At 37.8% G+C, this 18,658-nt stretch overlaps 1 protein-coding gene across 1 annotated transcript in view; it reads right to left on the reverse strand.

Moving 5' to 3' along the window:
- Positions 1–18,658, reverse strand: part of SNRK (SNF related kinase) — a 39,984-nt gene that overhangs the window by 4,959 nt on the left and 16,367 nt on the right. The window contains exons 4-6 of the mRNA XM_059847042.1: positions 7,738–7,879; positions 4,644–4,856; positions 3,437–3,571 (exon numbers count right to left, since the gene is read on the reverse strand). Coding sequence (XP_059703025.1) covers positions 3,437–3,571; positions 4,644–4,856; positions 7,738–7,879 — 490 coding nt within the window. The remainder of the gene's footprint in view (positions 1–3,436; positions 3,572–4,643; positions 4,857–7,737; positions 7,880–18,658) is intronic.

Raw genomic sequence — 18,658 nt, forward strand, 5'->3', positions numbered from 1 at the left:
CCAAAAGAAAGGGCTGCATGCCTTCATGGCCCAGTTTAGAAGCAAGAAGAGGAGGACAGCAAAGAGCATTTCACACCAAGTATGACCCCAAGTATCTGCCTGACAGGCTGCATACAAAGACAAGAATCACATCAGTTTCCTGCTCTCTGCCATGTCAGGAGGTCAAGCTGAAGGAAGAGGGAAGGCTCAGACACACCTTTGCTGTGGCAGGACTGCATTTGCTGAAGGCTGCACAGAAAAGGACCCTGAAGTGTGAGATACTGGTCTACGCCAGGTTGTCTCCTGACAACTCTCTCCCCAGTTGTACAAACTTTGAGGAGGAGGCTGGACTAAAACCAGCAATAAACTCACCCAGCCTTGCTGCAGACTTTGCTTTGAAGCACTTACGTCGCTTATGCTCAACCAGCAGCGCCAGAAACCTCCAGCCCAGGACCCTCTAACAGTGGGATGGGACCTGGCTGCCCACACGCTGCCTAAGCCTGTGTGGAGCATTCCCTGCGTGGAGCCATGCAGGCTCCTGCCTGTCTCACTGGGAGCTGCTGGTGGCCCTCACCTGCCTCTCTCCAGTGGGGAGCTCTACCTGGAGGGAAGCAACAAAACTGGCAGCTCCGAGCCAAGCCGCACAGACAAGAAGTGAAGCCTGGGCTGTGGTCTTCCTTAGTTTGATGCTGGCACCCTCCCTTAGGTCCCAGCTGTCTTCCAGAAATGCTGGGAAACACTGACCCAGTTTGCTCATGACTTGTGCTCTGCTGTGTATTTTAAACACAATTGCCTGTAATTAACAAACAGGACTTAAATACACTAGAAACATAACTACAAACATGACAGAAAATGAAGATCTCAATCTTACACGAACTTGCCATGCTAAAAGAACAGACTGGTTTGTCAGCAAAAATAGGAAGAGTTCTGTAGTTGTCAAAATAAAGAGCAAATATAGTATCTTACAGTACTGTAGTTGCCAGGCAATAAACCTCCTCACTACAGTATGTTTATCTCTCATAGCAGCCCATGTTTGCCTCCCTTCCCTTCTGCCTCGCCCTTTATTCCCAGTGGGCCTGAGGGGAGAGAGGGACAGAAAACAAGCTCCAGGTTGGAAGTAAATTAATTTTTTTTTTTAATATTTTGAGGTCTCAAAATCAAAGTAATGCACTATTGTGTTGTCTTTTCTTTAAGGTCATTCTGTAAAAACACTTGGAATTTAGAAGCATCATGAAGGCAAAGAACAGCTACTGGGACCGTAAGAGCAAGGGTTCCTGAATTCATGCAGATGTCTTTGTTACAAAAATTCATACTCATAAGGCAGGCTACAGCTACTGCAACTTTACAAATTCATATAAAAATTTAGATTCATTGAACTTTTTATTCCAGTTTCTTATATAACTAGGGCTGGTCTTTACTGAAGAGTTACACTGAGGGAAAAACCCCCAAACAATTCAAAGGCCAACTTTATAGTTTTAGAATTTCCATCTGAAGGTGTACTCCAGGTCTTCCTCTAAAGTAATTTGTTTTATAAGTAATACTCAGTATTAGGCACATTTGATGGGATTTCTTTTTTCAAAGAAGCTGATGTAAACCTAAGGAGACAATCCATCATGAGAGAACTGCTGATTCAAAGTTACAGAGGTGAGCTCTCTAACACCAAGCTCCAGACCATTTATGTCTGCAGACCCTTAGATGCCTGCAACAACACTTCTTAAGTACCTGCAACCACCTAAGATTAAATTTCCTACATCAGTTACCACTGAGTGAATGATGATTGTGTCGTTGTGATTACTGAGTGAATCAGTGATCACTACATTAGTGACCACTGAGTGAATGATGATTAAGTGTCTTTGTCACTCCCAGGTGGGACTGCGCTCTGCACTGTAAAGGTGCAGTCCCACCTGGGGATGACAAAGACACTAAAGACACTGAAAACACTGCAACATTCATGAAGCATCAACTCATAATTCAGAAGAGATGCCTCTAAAATCTCAAGCCTAAATCCAAGGTGACAACCATTGGAGACTTTAACCTATATTCCCAAGTGTCCTTACTCTGTAACAAGTGTTCTTTTTTTTTTTTTTTTTTACATTGAACTTGAGGTAGTAGTACCTTACTTTTATCAATTAGGCCAAGGAAAACTATGACTGTGCACCAGAAGGAAATCCCAGCATTTATTCCTATTAAATGATTTCACATATGACTTTGCATGAAAGTTGCAGAGAGAAGTTTTTGGAATGAACAAGTTACTTTGTCTTTTTCTCTAAATCATACAGATAAACAACACTGAAGGTGTTGCTGGAGTTAGCAGTGCTAAACATCAGCACAAACACTCGGTATTCTTTTCTCATTAATAAATTATCTACTAACAATTGTTGTTATTGTTAGTAGCAATTACCTGTATTTTACCTAAATAGGCAACTTTTGAAAAGATTGGAGGTTACAGGATCAAAGTTAATGAAAATGCCTCAGTACCTCCTCCATCTTCACTGGAACAATTGTCAAGATGGGCCAACGAATATTTTATCCAATACCAGCAGATCCCTAGTGATAGTTTAATACTTAACTCAGGAAAGAAAAATCACAATGTTTAAGAAAAATAACTGCTCAAAACTTGAATCCTCCAATATCTATGTGCAAGTGGAAACCATATTATTTGCCTTTTGGGTTGGATATTTTGGTTGGTTGGTTTTGGTGTTCTTTTTTTGATTGGTTGGTTTTTTTAAAGCATATTCTGCTGTAACTGAGAATGTGGGATGCTTTGGTAACTGGCTGCAGAGCAAATGAACTGGCTGAGCATAGCAATACCAACTAGATGCCAGAAGCCCAATTCTCTCCTTTTAGTTTTACTGTGTCACAAGCTGAAGCTCAGAAAATCTCAGGAACCCTTACTATTAGGTTTTTTTAATTCATGTTTTTGTCAAACAAAACCAATCTATTGCAGTATATTTAAGTGACTGATTGAAATGGTAAATTCAATAATATTTCTTAGACAACAGGCACAGCAACTGACTTGAAAAAGAACATAACCTACAGGTCAAATTTAGAGTGATTTCTCATTTATAACTAATTCCATATCAGCAGGTTTATGGATTATGCAACTAATTTTTCTCCAGGGATATTACATAACACAATTTGTATGAGAAGCTGAAGGTCAATGAACAAGCCCTTTTCTAGGAGGTGTGAAAACTTGCCTCTTTAGGTACCCACTTTAAATTGCCTTGTCATTTCCTGAGAAGGGTAGGAATTGAAAATATTATGTGCAACTGATTTCTGAACAGTTTCTGAAGTGTCTACAGCCCTTTGAAGACATTTAGAATTTGCAATGAGTATTTTACTGTTTTCAGGAAAGCAGTAATTGAGAAATTTAATATTCTCATTAAGACAATTTAAAAAACAAACAAACAAACAAACACCAACCCCCTCCCAGCCATTTAGATTCCTAAATTCTCACCTGAACTGAGCTTTGATGTTGCTAGGGCTTGCAGATCTGGTCTGAATTTCCTTCTCTTGTTTTTCTCGCAGGATCCTTTCAGCTAATAAGAAGTAAGTAGCAGTGATGTGATTGTATTTGTTAGTCTCCAATGCCCTGAGGAAAGTACAAAAGATGAAATAACCCATCCATCAGTGGTTTCTAACAATTGGGCATGCATCTTGCAGCTTGCAGTGCTTCCCGTAGCAGGAAGAGTGCCTGAAAGCAGGACTGCCCATTTCTGATCTTTTGATGAGCATGCCTTAATTTTATTAAAAATAAAGGGCCAACAAGTCCAGCAATTTCAACTATAGTTGGAAGGAGACATCCTTAGAATATCATCCATCAAAAGTAAGAAATTATTTTTTATTTCACAATCTTTAAAAGATAACTGGTTTTTATTAATGTTCTGCACTAATGATGGGCTCTCCCATTGGCACATGCGACCACAAAATACTAATATTCAGTTATGCAAAAAATGGAAGAAAACTTCCATTATTTTAGGGCTGCCACATTGAGTTTATAGTAAACATAAGTTCATAAGCCAGTAAGCATCACTCAGACATGGTAACAGAAAGGCTGCCCCTGGTAAACAGCTAAAAGCTTAGGAAGCAAGACTGCTGCTTTCCCTTCCCCATCAACAGTTTTTAACAGCTGAACACATTAAAAAAGGAAAAAATATTTAAGACCTCTTTCAATTTGGAGAATATTTTAGAAATTTGGCAGTTTTATTCTATTAGAAGCATCTATGTAGTTTTCTAGCAAGCTCCCTCAGTGACAGTGACTATTATACATTACATAGATAAAAGGAATAATATTTTAAATTAACAAAGATTCAGATACACTGGAAATGTGCTAAGGAAAAAATGCTAGAATCTGTCCCCTTCAAATATGCATGAAAGATGAAGAACAAGCATGGATTCCAAAGCATTTAAGTTTACTCAAGACAGCTACTGCAGGAATCAAAACACTGTTCCAATACATTTTTTTGAAGTTATTCCTAAATTTGAGTATGCTTAAGTACTTCTGATCCCACAATATCCTATAAAAGAGCAAGACTGCAATACTTTGTTTATTAACTGAATGCCCTGTTATTTAAACACCAAAGTGCCCATGGTTCTCATGATGTTCTTGAATCAAAAACAAGAGGTGCACAAAACAAAGTGCATCTAGAACACTGCCGACTTACTCCACTATGGTGTCTCTGTCTGCGATGTCCCCAAGAACCATGCGCTGTATTATACTGTTGTGCTCCTCCTCAGACAGATTTTTGTATGATACAAGAGGAATATTATACTTGGTTGCAGGAGATGGATCAACTCCTTGGAGCCACGCATGGTTTTCAATCTCTTCCAAAGATGCCCTTCGCTTCGGGTCTCTCTGCAACATCCGTGTAATCAGACTGTGAATAAAAAATAAATCTAAACAAAAATGCACACATGTGTTTAAAAAAGCAGCTGTTGTAAGTAAAACATTAGGAAGACATTTTCTGCTGTCAGGTCACACAGCTCTTCTGAAGTCTCACAGTAAACAGTGTGATGGGAAACTGTTTAGTCTCAAAGACATTACAAATACTGCTAAACTGAAACAATTTATTAAAAATATAAATACCATAAACATCACAGTTTTCATTTACTATACTTAGATAATTCATCTGATTTTTCTCATTTATTTGATTTTAGTACGTTTTATAGGGCAATTACAGGTCACAGGTGGCCTATCAGCTAGTCAGTAAAGTAATAGAAATGTGATTTTTTTATTATTGCTGCTGTGAACAAGTATATGGAATGGCAAGATAAACAAGTATTTTATTCTGAAGTAACTATCAGAAATTTGAGTCTTCAGCATTCTTGAAAAAACTGTGATTTGTTCTACCCACATATAAAAAAACCTAAACAGACCAATGCACTCTCTGGGATGATGTAGGGACAAATCTACTAATGAGTTGATACTGAGATTTACAAATGCTGGAAAGAAAGTGGATGAATTCCCCAAGTAAACAAAGAAGACTTCATTAGCACAGCACATCTCTGTTCACTTACTATACATGGAGGATTCTTGGGGGAGGTATTTGTGGCTTTGTTCAACAAATACGAATATATGGTTTAGTTGCCAAGGTTACAAAGAAACTCTATTGCTCCATATTGCTCCAACATGTTCTCCAGTTCTCATATAGTGCTTTTTCTTCCACTAAATATACTATACCATGCAACTTCTGACTGCAAGGCCACACACAAGGCACAAAGTTAACCACAATTCTTAATGGGTTTTTTTGGTTTGCTTTTTTTTTTTTCTGTTTGAGATGATGTACAGATTTAAGAAGTAGAGGTTAATCCAACCTTCTTAAAAATTCTATAGTAAAAAAAAAAGTCATGTTTTTTTTTATTAGCTGTGGTCCTACCCTTACAGAGAGGAAAGGCAGGGTGAGACATGGGAGCCTTGAGTTTCTTTGCTTTTGTTAATATTATGACAGAATGAGAACAAACTCCATATTTAATTTGACTTTTTTTTAAACTACACCTGTAGTAAAATGGCACAAATGCAGCACATGTGCCTCCTGCTTGAAGCTTGTTTATGCATCTCAATCCACAAATGCTTTCACTCCAAGCAGGAAGTTTAAGCATTCCCAGAGTCTTTTCCCTAAGAAAACCTAACCTATAAAGGACCTGGGTAACTGGCTGTACATTGTTCATGCTTTGCACAGAGAAAGCAGATCTGGATATGTAAGCAAATCAATGTTAGCAAGTATATTAAGCAAAAGGCTGCAAAAGGTAAGGTTCCTGGCCTCACCATGCAGCATCTCAAGAGATTGATTCGATACAAGTCACTGATAAGCGGTCCCTCTTAAACCTCTTCCTGTATTGTAGTTAAACCTCTTCCTGTATGTGAAGCTCTTCAGGCTCTGAGCAGCTTTTCCATGTTACTGGAGGGTGCTAATGACAGGACAAGAACACCAGCTATGGCACAGAATTAGAGAATCATTAAGGTTGGAAAAGACTACTGAGAGCACCAGGTCCAGCCACTAAAATAGCACCAACATGCTCACCACTAAACCATTTTAAGTGCCACATCTGCACTTATTTTGAATCATCATCACTTCCAGGCACAGTGATTCTACCACTTCTCTGGGCAGCCTGTTCTAAGACTTGACAAGAAATTTTTCCTAATATCCAATCTTAACCTTGAGCTCATTTCCTCATCTTATTGCTTATTACCTAGGAGAAGAGACTGACCCCACCTGGCTACAACCTCTTTTCAGGTGGTTTTAGAGAGCAGTAAGGTGTCCCCCGAGCCTCCTCTTCTCCAGGCTAAACAACCCCAGCTCCCTAAGCTGCTCCCCAGCTTCACTGCCCTTCTCTGGACACAATCCATGACCTCAATGTCTTTCTCAAGAGCTCAAAAACCGAACACAGGGCTCAGGATGTGCCTTCACCAGGGCTGAGCACAGGGGATCACTGTCCTGGTCCTGATGGCCACATGGTTGCTGATGCAGGCCAGGATGCTGTTCACCATGTTATGCATTACACTCCAGGACTGCACAGATGACAGGAATGGTCATCATGACCACAGTTGTAACAAACTTCATTCTTTGGCAAGTAACAAAATTCTAGATGATGCCCTAGTTTTTTTTTACTGAACCAAATGCATTTTTCAAGCATTTATAAAGGCATCTGGTTTTCAGTATTGAAAATTAAAAGATACTCTACTGCAGATTCAAGAACCCCAACAAACATTTTAAAATAGTCTAGATTATGCAACTGGGATATGTATTTTAAGGCCTGAAGGTCATTAACCAATAGGGAGGCATGGGAAATACTGGAACATATCAATAAAAAGACTCCAGTGAACACTGCAGAAAAACACATCAAAAGGAATCGTGACTCCTAAATGGATATGGTATTTCCAGACCAAATATTTTTCTCCCTTGAAAGCCTAGGATGTTAATTTGGAGTTGCAATTTCAGTAGGAGATGAGCAAACCTTGCTGTGGGACAGGTTTTGGTAACTTGTTGTTTGGACAGAAATTGATAAGCAGCAGTATCTTCCTGTGTGACAGAATAATCTCAACACCACCTGGTAACTTGTCCAACTAAAAAGTTGGCCAAAGCAAATCAGTACTGAGTAATTTCTTCAATTCTTTATAAAATGCATGACAACTGAGAGATACAAAAAGAGGAGTATCAAGGAATATTCTACACATTGATAATATAGTATAGGCAACTCCCAAAAGTAATGCAAATCCACTTCTGTGAATGCTTCCAAGTTGTTTAGCACTCTACTTACTCTTTACATTCTTTGGACACATGAGGTGGCACCGTGTATTTGCAGTCCATTATCATAGTCAGAGTTTCACTGTCATTTGCTTCTTGGAATGGTGGTTGTCCACAGACTAACATGAAGAGGATGACCCCCAAACTCCATATATCTACAAATATAAAGTATATATTAAAAAAACCCAAACTGTTGAGGATACAGACATAATTACCATCCAACCCATGAAATATTCTTAAAATGCATATTGGGATGATTATTGCATTCTCCATTACCAGCATTACTTATGGAAATTGCAATTCCACTGAGTACAAAATACAGTAATTCCATTGCTTGACAGCTTTTACAGTTTTTGAAGGGGAAAAAAGCCCAAAATTCATTACTTCAAGGATGCATAACAGTTTGAGATGCATTAACACTTTTGACAGCAGTGTTAGATAAAGCTGAAAATAATCTGGTCACTTAGAAGCAAGAATTCATTACCCTTTTGATAACAAGTAGGCACAGGTTATTCAAGATTTGAATTCAAAGCACATTCCTTTCTCAAGGACTTGCATAAACTGTTCTCTGTATTGTTTACATGATACTCAGAATCACAGTATCACTGGGCTGGAAGAGACCTTCAAGATCATCGAGTCCAACCCATGCCCTGACACCTCAACTAAACCATGGCACCAAGTGCCACATCCAGTCTTTTCTTTAACACATCCAGGGATGGTGACTCCACCACCTCCCCTGGCAGACCATTCCAGTACTTTATCACCCTTAAGACTGTGTCCTCTCCTTCTGTCAGTTGCTGCCTGGAGAAAGAGACCAGCCCCCACCTGACTCAATGAGGTAAGAAATTGCAAAGAAAGTCACTTATTTCACTAAGACTGATTTTGCTGTGTTTTTCCTTCAGTGATGCTGTGTTGCTTTAAAACTTTGCACTTCCAATAGTAACTAAATTAGCACATGTAAAAACAGCTTCTTATACCAATGATACTACAAAGTGAAGAGTAGTGGGTTTGGGTGTTGAGGTTTTTTAAAAAATATCCAAACATAACAATTAACAGTGACTTCTACTACACTCTGGGACTCTTCTTGTCTCCTTCTAATTCTTGCTTGTGTAAAATAAAACGTTTAACAACTCTCTTGCTCCCCAGTGGAATGGCATACCCAAAGATGAAAAAGAAGCACTTTGGGGCATGAAGCCCTGTAGTTGGTTTCTACTTAGTGTAATAGCTAATATTTAGTTCAAATCTTTATTAAGAGCCTGCCTAAGAGAAAATATTTCATGAGTGTCACTGCACTCAGTAAAGGAAGCATAAATATTAAGAAATGCATCATACAGCAGAAAAATAAATAACTTGCTCCAATATGTACTTAATAAAATCTCCATGATCTTAAACTTCAGCTACAACTCCATGCTCTGGGAATTTCAGCAGCAGTTTTGGGTCTTAAAACCTTAACACGTTACAGATCTGTACCCAGTAAAACCAAACAGCTGAGAAATGACTGGGCAGGCACCTCCCAAGGGAAGAAGGGAGAGCAGCCAGCAGTGATCTGGGACACAGAGCACACCAGCTTTTTCCTGGAAAGACCTGCAGTAGGGATCCACATAAGCTACCTACTCAACTGCATCTTGTCCATTCAAAATACTCAATGTGCATTTCATGCTGAAGCATGGCTACAATTTTACTTAATAAAGTAAATCACACAAATTCATCCCTAGAACAATTACTCATTTTGCTAGCTATGACCTATTCTTCTTATGGTTTAGTTGACAGGGGAATAGGAACACTACATGGTAATTTTCTTTAGAGCTCTAATTTGTTCTAAGTGTATACTACTAAACTCAGACAATTACTGGATTTCTGCTATGCTCACTAGAGCCTCAATCCTGTAGGTACTCAGCATTTTGAGGCTGGTGCACCATAACATGCATACCTGCAAATTCAGCATGACCATTACCATGTTTACAGATTCAATAAGTACTTTAGTACTTAGATAACTTGATGCCAGAAAGGCAATGTTTAGGAATGCAGGACTTTAAAAGCCCTCACAAAACAGGGAGGTAGTTTCACCTAAAAGGTCCACCTTTAATTTTGTAAAGTTACTTGTTGTCTGCTTGTTTAGTTGCCATGCAGCCAGAAAGTTTTGGTGTATTATCTATCCCCCATTACACAACAGATTACATGAAATTTTTGCAAGCACAAAAGACAGGTGAATTTATGCATTTCTATGACCAGTCATCTTTTGGCTACCAATATCCTTCCTAGATTTTTAACTTTGCCCAAGATCTATGTTGTGATTTGATCTATCCTAGTATTCTGTTCAGTACTTCCCCACAACAGAATAGAATGCTTCATGTGTCTTTTTAGCATGAAGTATTTTACAAGAGTTCACATAGTATTCATTATTACAGACATTTACTATAATAAAGCAATACATACTGGCTAAATGTAAGCCAAGAGAAAAAATATTGGTAAGGGGAGCAATCTAATTAAACTGCTAGTTAAAAATAAGCATAAAAAAAGTTTATACAGAAGGAAAAAGATAGCAGCGTAAGAAATCAAGCTTAAAAACAGTAAAACAGTCCTGAGAAAAGGACAGCAATCAAAGACAAGAATTAAAGTTCCATGAAATTGCCATATACAGGAAACTCTACCAGACCTTGAAGTTTCAACTGCATGGAGCAGATACTGAACGTATCTTTAAGTATTTTCCATTACAAGGTAGCCTCCTAATATATTTTCTATTTTACACTCATGGCTTCTTCTCTGGGCTATGCACTTTGCTGTATTTCAATTTGAAAGGATATGTGTAATAACAGGTACTGTTTTAGTTTTCCAGAAGTTATTTAGATAAACATGTCTGCACACTTACTTCATAAAAATAAAAAATAAAAAGCACTTTTTAGAAGCAAAATCCAACTGATTTTCTAAATGCAAAGAAAACCCCCAAACCACTATTGCTTGCCATTATGCAATGTCCATTAGACATCAACCTTTATGTTTTTACAAATAAAACAGTAATTATTGATTAGTCAGCACATAACAGAGAATTTTGGGTATTTTTTTCTTTCACTAGTTACTATATTTTGTAGTCTGTACGCATAGGTCTTTCCAGATAAGAAGAGCTGCAAATAGTAAAATGAGATCATTTTAGCACAGCTGTATGAAAACAGAATAAAAACTCTGGTTAATAATGAAATATACATCATGCACTGAACTGCTACTGTATTTCATTATATCACTAATTCTGTTTAATATACAAATATACACAAAATATACAATAAAGGGGCATACTGTGTATGCAGAAAAAGTTTTTTAGAAACTAAAAATAGTGCTAAATACCATTTAACCTTGGCATATTATGTAGATATTCTTAGCCTCTCAGCGAAGAGCACTAGAGCAGCAACAACTACACTTTACCTCACTCTTATAAACTACAGGCAAAGCTTCCTATTATACTTTTCTGATAAATGTGTACTTTGTTACCCTGCCAGCATAGCAGATGTTTATTCTGATGTGAGCAAGAAATAACACTGGACAGAAATAATTACATGGCTTTTCTTCTCAGCCTATTTTTACAGCTGTAAAGATAACTTCATTGCACCTACAGCCAAGGTGACTAAAATTGCTCAGCTTGCAGTGTCATGGACAAAGCTGAGCAGCCTCAGCAAAACTTAAAAATCTACTAATAACCAGGAAGCAAAAAAAGAGTGTGCCTGAGAAATCTAATCCACATGTAACACTGAAAAATCACTGGGAGGCTTAGTGCAGACCTTGTTATGTCACAAGACAGATGTCATCTTAGCAACATCTTCACAAGCCCTGCAATACCATATTATAGCAAGCCTCTCATTTCTGGAAGCAGAGCCATTTGGATGTCTGCAGGTGTACTAAGAGAACACATACAAGAGTTCTGTCCTGCCCCTTCATATGCAAACTCTCCAAACAAGGGGTTGATTCCTTGTCCCTTTTCTGTGCCACAGCTTAACCAGACCACAAATTCTTTGCAACTCCTCATGCAATTAAAGCCAGCCAACCAGAAGACTGATGCAACACCACCTTTAACAAGGCTCTTGTTAACACAGCTGCACATTTTTCAGTCAAATTCAAAAATTTGAAAATATACTGCAAGAACACTAAAATATATAGCTTTGTTCTCTAAATATACATTTTTTGTTCACCCATTTAATGTAATAATCACAGTTCATTTTGGAGAATTCTTCTATTCCAGAATAGTGTAATCTGGCTGAAAGATGCGGGATCTTTAAGTAGGGTTATCTTAGAGAAGTCAGTAAAGGATAATCAGAGGTTACTTTATTATAATGTATATTTGCCAAATTTTATTATTTCCCCAAGCAATACACAAAGTCATACACAACAGTGTTCATGTCACAATCAGTGTCAGTGCCAGTTCTAGATTTGAGACCCTTAATTAAAGGAACTCAAGGAAGAGAAGGGTTACAGAGACCACCTTTAAAATGCAGATTCAAACAATAATTTATTTTTCACAATTTCAAGTTCTTTTCCTACTCTTAGTAACTAGCAATTAGCAGATGAAGGCTTTATGGAAACTGCTTATTTCTGTCTTTCAAGGGTCATCTAATTTGCGCTCTTTAGAAAACTGATGAAAAAGCAGAAATTAGGTCCAACATGCTGCATGCATTTAGCATTCTTAATCACCTGCTAAACTTTAAGTTATTATAGTAAAGGTGGGCACAGTTCTATTCTGCAGTAGCCAAAATCAACGTCTTTCAAAAGTCCTGTGAAGATCTCAAGACACAATTTAGCCTTTAAATTGGCTAACTTGAAATTATCATTGCTATGACAAAGAATAAAATAATAAAAGCAGTAGTAACTAGCTGCAGTAGAGAATATATTTTTTTGTTTTCCAAGTCATTAAATAATCAGAAAAGGACCATGAACCATGACAACCAGGGCTGTGTATATGCAACTTCCTTACATAATATGAAGTCACTGCCATAGAAACCAAATTACAACATTAGCTGTCTGTGCTATGCCTATCTTAAAGACAAGGTGGTCAAACATCTGTCACGTTCAAGTTTGCACACTGCACAAAGGAAATCCATATTCATGTGCTTCCCCATTTCATTGGTCACTGCTTCCTGAAGTTTGTGATTTATTCCTAAAATAAGTACTTAGGACTGCAGCAAGTTACAACTTAAGTGACACCTTCATACCTTCATATTCCTTCAAATTTCTACTGTTCCTCACAAGTCAGACATTTGTTACACTTTATATATGCTATATGAACTTGTGATTTTAAGCAATGAAAAATCCATACTCATTTTGGAATAGACATATTTGCATTTACATACATAATGTAAATTGAGTCTACTTTCTGAAGTTGTTTATTTCAGACCTTGATGGGAAAAGGGTTGATTTTTTTCCCTCCTAACTTAAATTTAGAACTGCTTAACAGTTTACAGTGTATATTGCTCAGCTGATAAGATGTATGTTTCTACAGAAAGTCTCTTTCTTCAAAAGTGACTTGTAATATTGAGTAAATTTAGCCAGGTTTTATAAATTTCTCTTCACATGATTTACTATAGCAGCTGAACATCACAGTTATTTTCTACCAGGAGCCACTTAAGCTAAAAGGAAACAAACCCACTTTTATGGAGATGACAGAAATGTTTACATGTTTATTTTGTCCCTACAGAGGTATCAAGAAACAGACTGTGGATAAATGAAGGGTGGAAATGGACCCCAATTTCCAGGATTATGGGCAGTTACTCTAACCATTGTGTTAAGGCACTGAAGAATGTTCCCCCTGCTGCAGCTACCTCTTCAGAGCAGATTTCATTAACAAAGCCCAATCCATAGAAACCTGCTGAATACAAGCCTTAGAAGAGATTCAACACACCAGCACTTCAATACCTAGTTCTTGTATGCAAAGCTAAATAGGAAAAAAATCTATGTAAGATCATCAGTATCTCTGCACTCTGGGCATGCTCAGGGCTAGGGAGCAACTGGAGACCTGCAGACTGCTCTTTTGAGCTCAAGACACAAAAGCCCTGTTGTGAACTGCTTTATATGGATTGAAGGGTAGAACTGTGATGGGTTCAGGAGCAGGTACAGGCCGGCAGCTCACGAGGATAAGTGGCAAGCATGCTTGTTACAAGTTAGCATTCAAGAACCTGTTCACAGAATAGGCTGAGGGAAACGGAATGAACACAAACTATAGCGCAGCTTCACGTAACTGTCTGAAGAACCAAAACACAGTTTAGGAGTAAAAATTCAAATGATACGTGAAACACTGCAGAAAATGAGACTTCCACTAAAATAGTGATAAAACATTATATACCACAGTACAAAAGATAAAAGCTGGAATCATACCACTGAATCATTTGAATGGTGCTTGTTGATATACTTGTGCTTCTAAAAGAGAGTAAGAGAAGTATTTCCACTCCTGTATAAGCTAAAAAGCTGCATCCCTTGCATAAAGTCAGTAGTGAGAAGGTAAGAGAATAATTGTGAAAAAATATTTCAGCATTTCTATTTATCACAAGTATTTTTACACTGCCATGTGCAAAGACTACTGAAAAGTCTGGAATATGCTCAAACTGGACCAGTAAAATTTCAAGTGTAAGAGTAAAGAATAAGGATTACTTTTTCATAGATACTCAGTTTTCAGCTGATTTAACTATTCTTGCATGCTTTAATTTTTAATGAAAAAGGCTTTGAATAAACTCCTATATTGACCTCTCCAGTTCTCAGAGATGCTACCATCTGTTAACCCAACTTCTTTTGTCTTTGTAAAATGGCATTTATTTTTCCCTTGCTGAAGGCTGAGGAAGAAAACATCCACAATCATGGCTAACATTTTTTAAATTAACATGCAGAACAGGTGTTTTTCTTTGTTTTAAAACACTAAAAATCCCATCAATATTACTATTAGTACACATAGCAGACAAGAGAATGAAGGGAAATCTTTTCCTTTCCCTTCCTGTCCCTCCAAAAAAGAGCATAAATAGCAAATGGCATTTAGCAAATTATTTCTCTAATTAGCTAACTGTCTGGTGAAACAGTCTGTTCTAAGTTATTTCACTTGACTAAGACACAATCATCAGTAACTAACTCTTATCTTCAGAAGTGATTCCTATTTTCATTCAATCTGGCAACTAGTACTCATACTCTGGAAACCCCAACAGAAGGAGGACATGGAGCTGCTGCAGTGAGTCCAGAGAAGGCCATGAAGAGGGCTGGAGCTCCTCTCCTGTGGAGACAGGCTGAGAGAGTTGTGGTAGCTTAGCATGGAAAAGAGAAGGTTCTGGGGAGACAAGAGAGCTGGAGAGGGACTTTTCACATGGGCATGGAGTGACAGGACAAAGGCTGATGATGGCTTTAAACAGAGAGGGCAAGTTTACATTGGACATTTGGAAGAAATTTGTCAAGGTGGCAGGGCACAGGCTGTCCAGAGAAGTTATGGATGCCCCATTCACTGTCAGTGCTCAAGGCCGGGTTGGATGGGGCTCTGAACAACCTGGTCTAGTGAGAGATTCCCTGCCTACAGCAGAGGGTTGGGAATACAAGTCTTCAAGGTTCCTTCCAACTCAAACCATTCTATGATTTCATGATTTTTCCCTGAAGTCCATAGCATGGGTTTTGCTGGTTGAGTAAAACCACTAAAATAAAAACAACTGGTTTTTTTTTAGTTACTAATACATCTCAAGTTTCAGTAAGAGTATTTTAACAGAAAACACCACCATTGAAAGGTCTTACTGAACACATGCCTTCCTTTATTCCAAAATAGCCTGTTTTATTCCAAATCATCAGTTCTGCATTTAAAAATATATTCTATCTCCTTTGATGTATCTTGGTTAGCCACAAAAAGTTACTGAATCTATATTAAAAAAAAAAAAACAAACTAAACCAACATTTTCTGCATGAATTCCAATACTACTGCTCCAGAAAATAATTAGCCAGAATAAACCCCAATATTAATTAGTTAAAAATAAAAGGAAGTTTTCTTCTTTATAAAATACGTTCTCAAAAACATTGGACATATCAAAGTCTATACACAGAGCACATACAGCTATTGCACATGTTTCACTTCAATGACTTTGGTTTTTTTTTTTTTTGGTATATAAAGATAATTTGCTTCTGGTATCTTAAAAATCATTATTTTGGATGGACTACCTTTTCATACATTTTAGCTGTATAATGCATAACTTGTACTTTATTTAGAAAAAATTAACATCTGAATACAGCTTTACACATGAATGCAAAACTTGGGCATCTGGTTTATAACTAGGTAGTACACCACTGATTTCGGTCCCACCAGATCTGTGTTGCCAAATTAGTCAGCCATGGGCTGGAAATAATTAATCTGAGTACTTGTTTGAAAGATACATGAAATTAAGCTTCCTGGCTGTGGAGATGTATTCATCATAATGAAACCTTGCTGCACAACAGCAGCTTGAAATACTATGAAAACAGTTCTCCCATGAACACAGCAACATGACTGTATCCCTGTATTTAAATTACAGTTTAGCTGATATAGCAGTAACTGAAGCCTATCTTGACAGCTTCTCTGTAGCTTCACTCGGATAAATTATTCTTTGCTTCACTCAGCAGTTTACTGGTGAATGCATGGAGACTTCTGCATAAAGTAATCCAGAAGAGAACATAAATTATACTTCATAAATATTAGCTTCTCAGATTTAGTGAGAAGTTATCAAGGATCACAGATTCCCATTGTTCACTGCAGCCCTATCACAACAAAGCTTCACTTCCGAATGCAAGGCTCCAATACTTGCAATGTAACATCCTCAATTTTAAGCACTAAAAATAGTTTCTGGTCAGTACAGTAATTAGATTGATGGGGGGAAAAAAAAAGAACCAAAGAATAGCATACTGCATGAAAACTGAACTCCCATTTCATTAAAAATAAACTTCACTATTTGCATGCAATTTGCCACAGAACATAAACCGTTTGTTATCCTCAAGACTCTGACTTTCTGAAAGTGTTCTACAACCAGTTCCTTCCATTTGCCCTTTCTAAAAAGTATAAAAAGTTAATTTCTGATTTGACTCAGTTTTTTCAGCAGCATGAGATACACAGCAAAGCAAAGTGAAGGCAGAAAAGCCTGGCCACTAACACCAGTATACTAGAGAAGACAGCAGGACAAAATACACCTAGTACTCACATCAATTCTTTCTGTTTTGCTTCAAAAAACATTTGAAGCCAAGAACTAGAGTGTACAATTCTCCTAAAAATAGACTGGCAATGATGATGAATTTCAGTCAAAATAGTTTCTCTTACACAGAAGATGGAAAGTAAGTGAGCCAGACAGAGCTGATATTACCTGAACTTGCTAATTCAAGAGACAGATCCTACCACTCTCCCCCAGAGCTCTACTCTAAGCTCCATATTCCTTCACTTCCTGTGCACCACCTCTTTCGCTCTTTGTTCCTAAGGGAACAAACAGCTCTGCTAACCTGGCAGAAGTTAAGCCTGCAGAGAGCAGCTTTTCTGTCAGTTTTAGGCTAACAGTTTTCTATCAAGTTAGTTGATAAAAGTCAGTTCATCAAAGGGCCAGCCATGCAGCAGAGTGCAGCAGAGGAGAAGGGGTAGCTCTGCACTGATACAAGCAAAACAGAAGGGGAGGCACATCTTATACCAGAAGCAGCCAAGTATCACACTTTCAGCACCCTTCCAGCCTCAAGCTCATTCCATAGTGTCTCTAAGTATAAATGGTCTGAAGCGCTGAAATACAACAATAAAAAGGGAGATTTTCTAAACCAAACAAGCAGAGAAATGCTTCTAATTTCTGAGAACTTGGCTATAATCTGATTTTGAGCATACTGAAACTCCAAAATGCTGCCAGGTATGCTCAGTTATTCAATATTGTTTGTGATCTGCAAGTATCTTACAACCTTATTTTTTTAATAGCAGTCAGTCAAATCTTATATTCAGTGTTTTTAGTTCAAAAGGTTACTGTATATAGCCACTGGGCACAGGTTGACATTAGTCATTTAGTTTGACTGAACATCCAGGAACATCCAAACCAGCTCCCCACAGGCCAGACAGGGTCATTTGGGCTAGCTGGCTATGCTCAAGCACCCTGTGAACACGGCTGAAGCTTTGAAACACTAAGCACACTCCAGCAACACTATATTAAAGTCAAAAGCCCTTGCAAATGCTTGATGCAAAAAGGAAAGAAAAGAATTTGGGTTCATTCCAACAGACACAAAGTGGGTCTAAAAGCAGTGTATCGCCATCTCAGGAAAGCAGAGTGTATGCATAACAAGGCCCCTGTTTCCTTCTGTAATCAAACACATATGATTAGGTAATGAATACGTAGTTTTACCACACTGACAGAAGATATCCAGGTCTGAGTTGTGCAAGCTCCTATCTAACTACTAAAGCAGCAGAAGTTATCTGCAACTTCTAGGGCAGCAGCAAGTTGCATTTGGACTACAAAATATCAGTTGAATAGCACTGAGCTACAGTAGCCAAAATATTCTTGTTAGTCATGTCTTTTATGAGGAACATCTTGCCACCATTCTCTTTGTGTTCCTGTGATGACATGCTGCAATGCTAAGTAACTGTGACGGTAACTACAATGTTATTTGTGCATTACAGTACTTTTCTAAAGGCCAGTGCTCAACTGTTCTAAATATACAAAATCTCAATGCTGCAATCTGAAATTGCCCATCTTTGATCCCCAGAAGAATGAATTTACTCTGCAAATGTTTCCATGCATTTGCAAAATACCCAACTACAATAACATGAACTTATCACAAATGTCTGTGTCTTACCGTAGCCTACACAGCTCTTCACACATTGCAGAGATGCCAAGCAGTTAAAATAGAACCTGCCCTCCTCTAAAAGAATCAACTAATCTAAAAAATTCCAACTAAATTTTATCACCTAGGAAAGAGGCAATTTCTGTTTATTTAATGAGCCAATT

Source organism: Haemorhous mexicanus, chromosome 1 (assembly GCF_027477595.1).
Source record: "Haemorhous mexicanus isolate bHaeMex1 chromosome 1, bHaeMex1.pri, whole genome shotgun sequence".
NCBI classification, from domain to species: Eukaryota; Metazoa; Chordata; class Aves; order Passeriformes; family Fringillidae; genus Haemorhous; species Haemorhous mexicanus.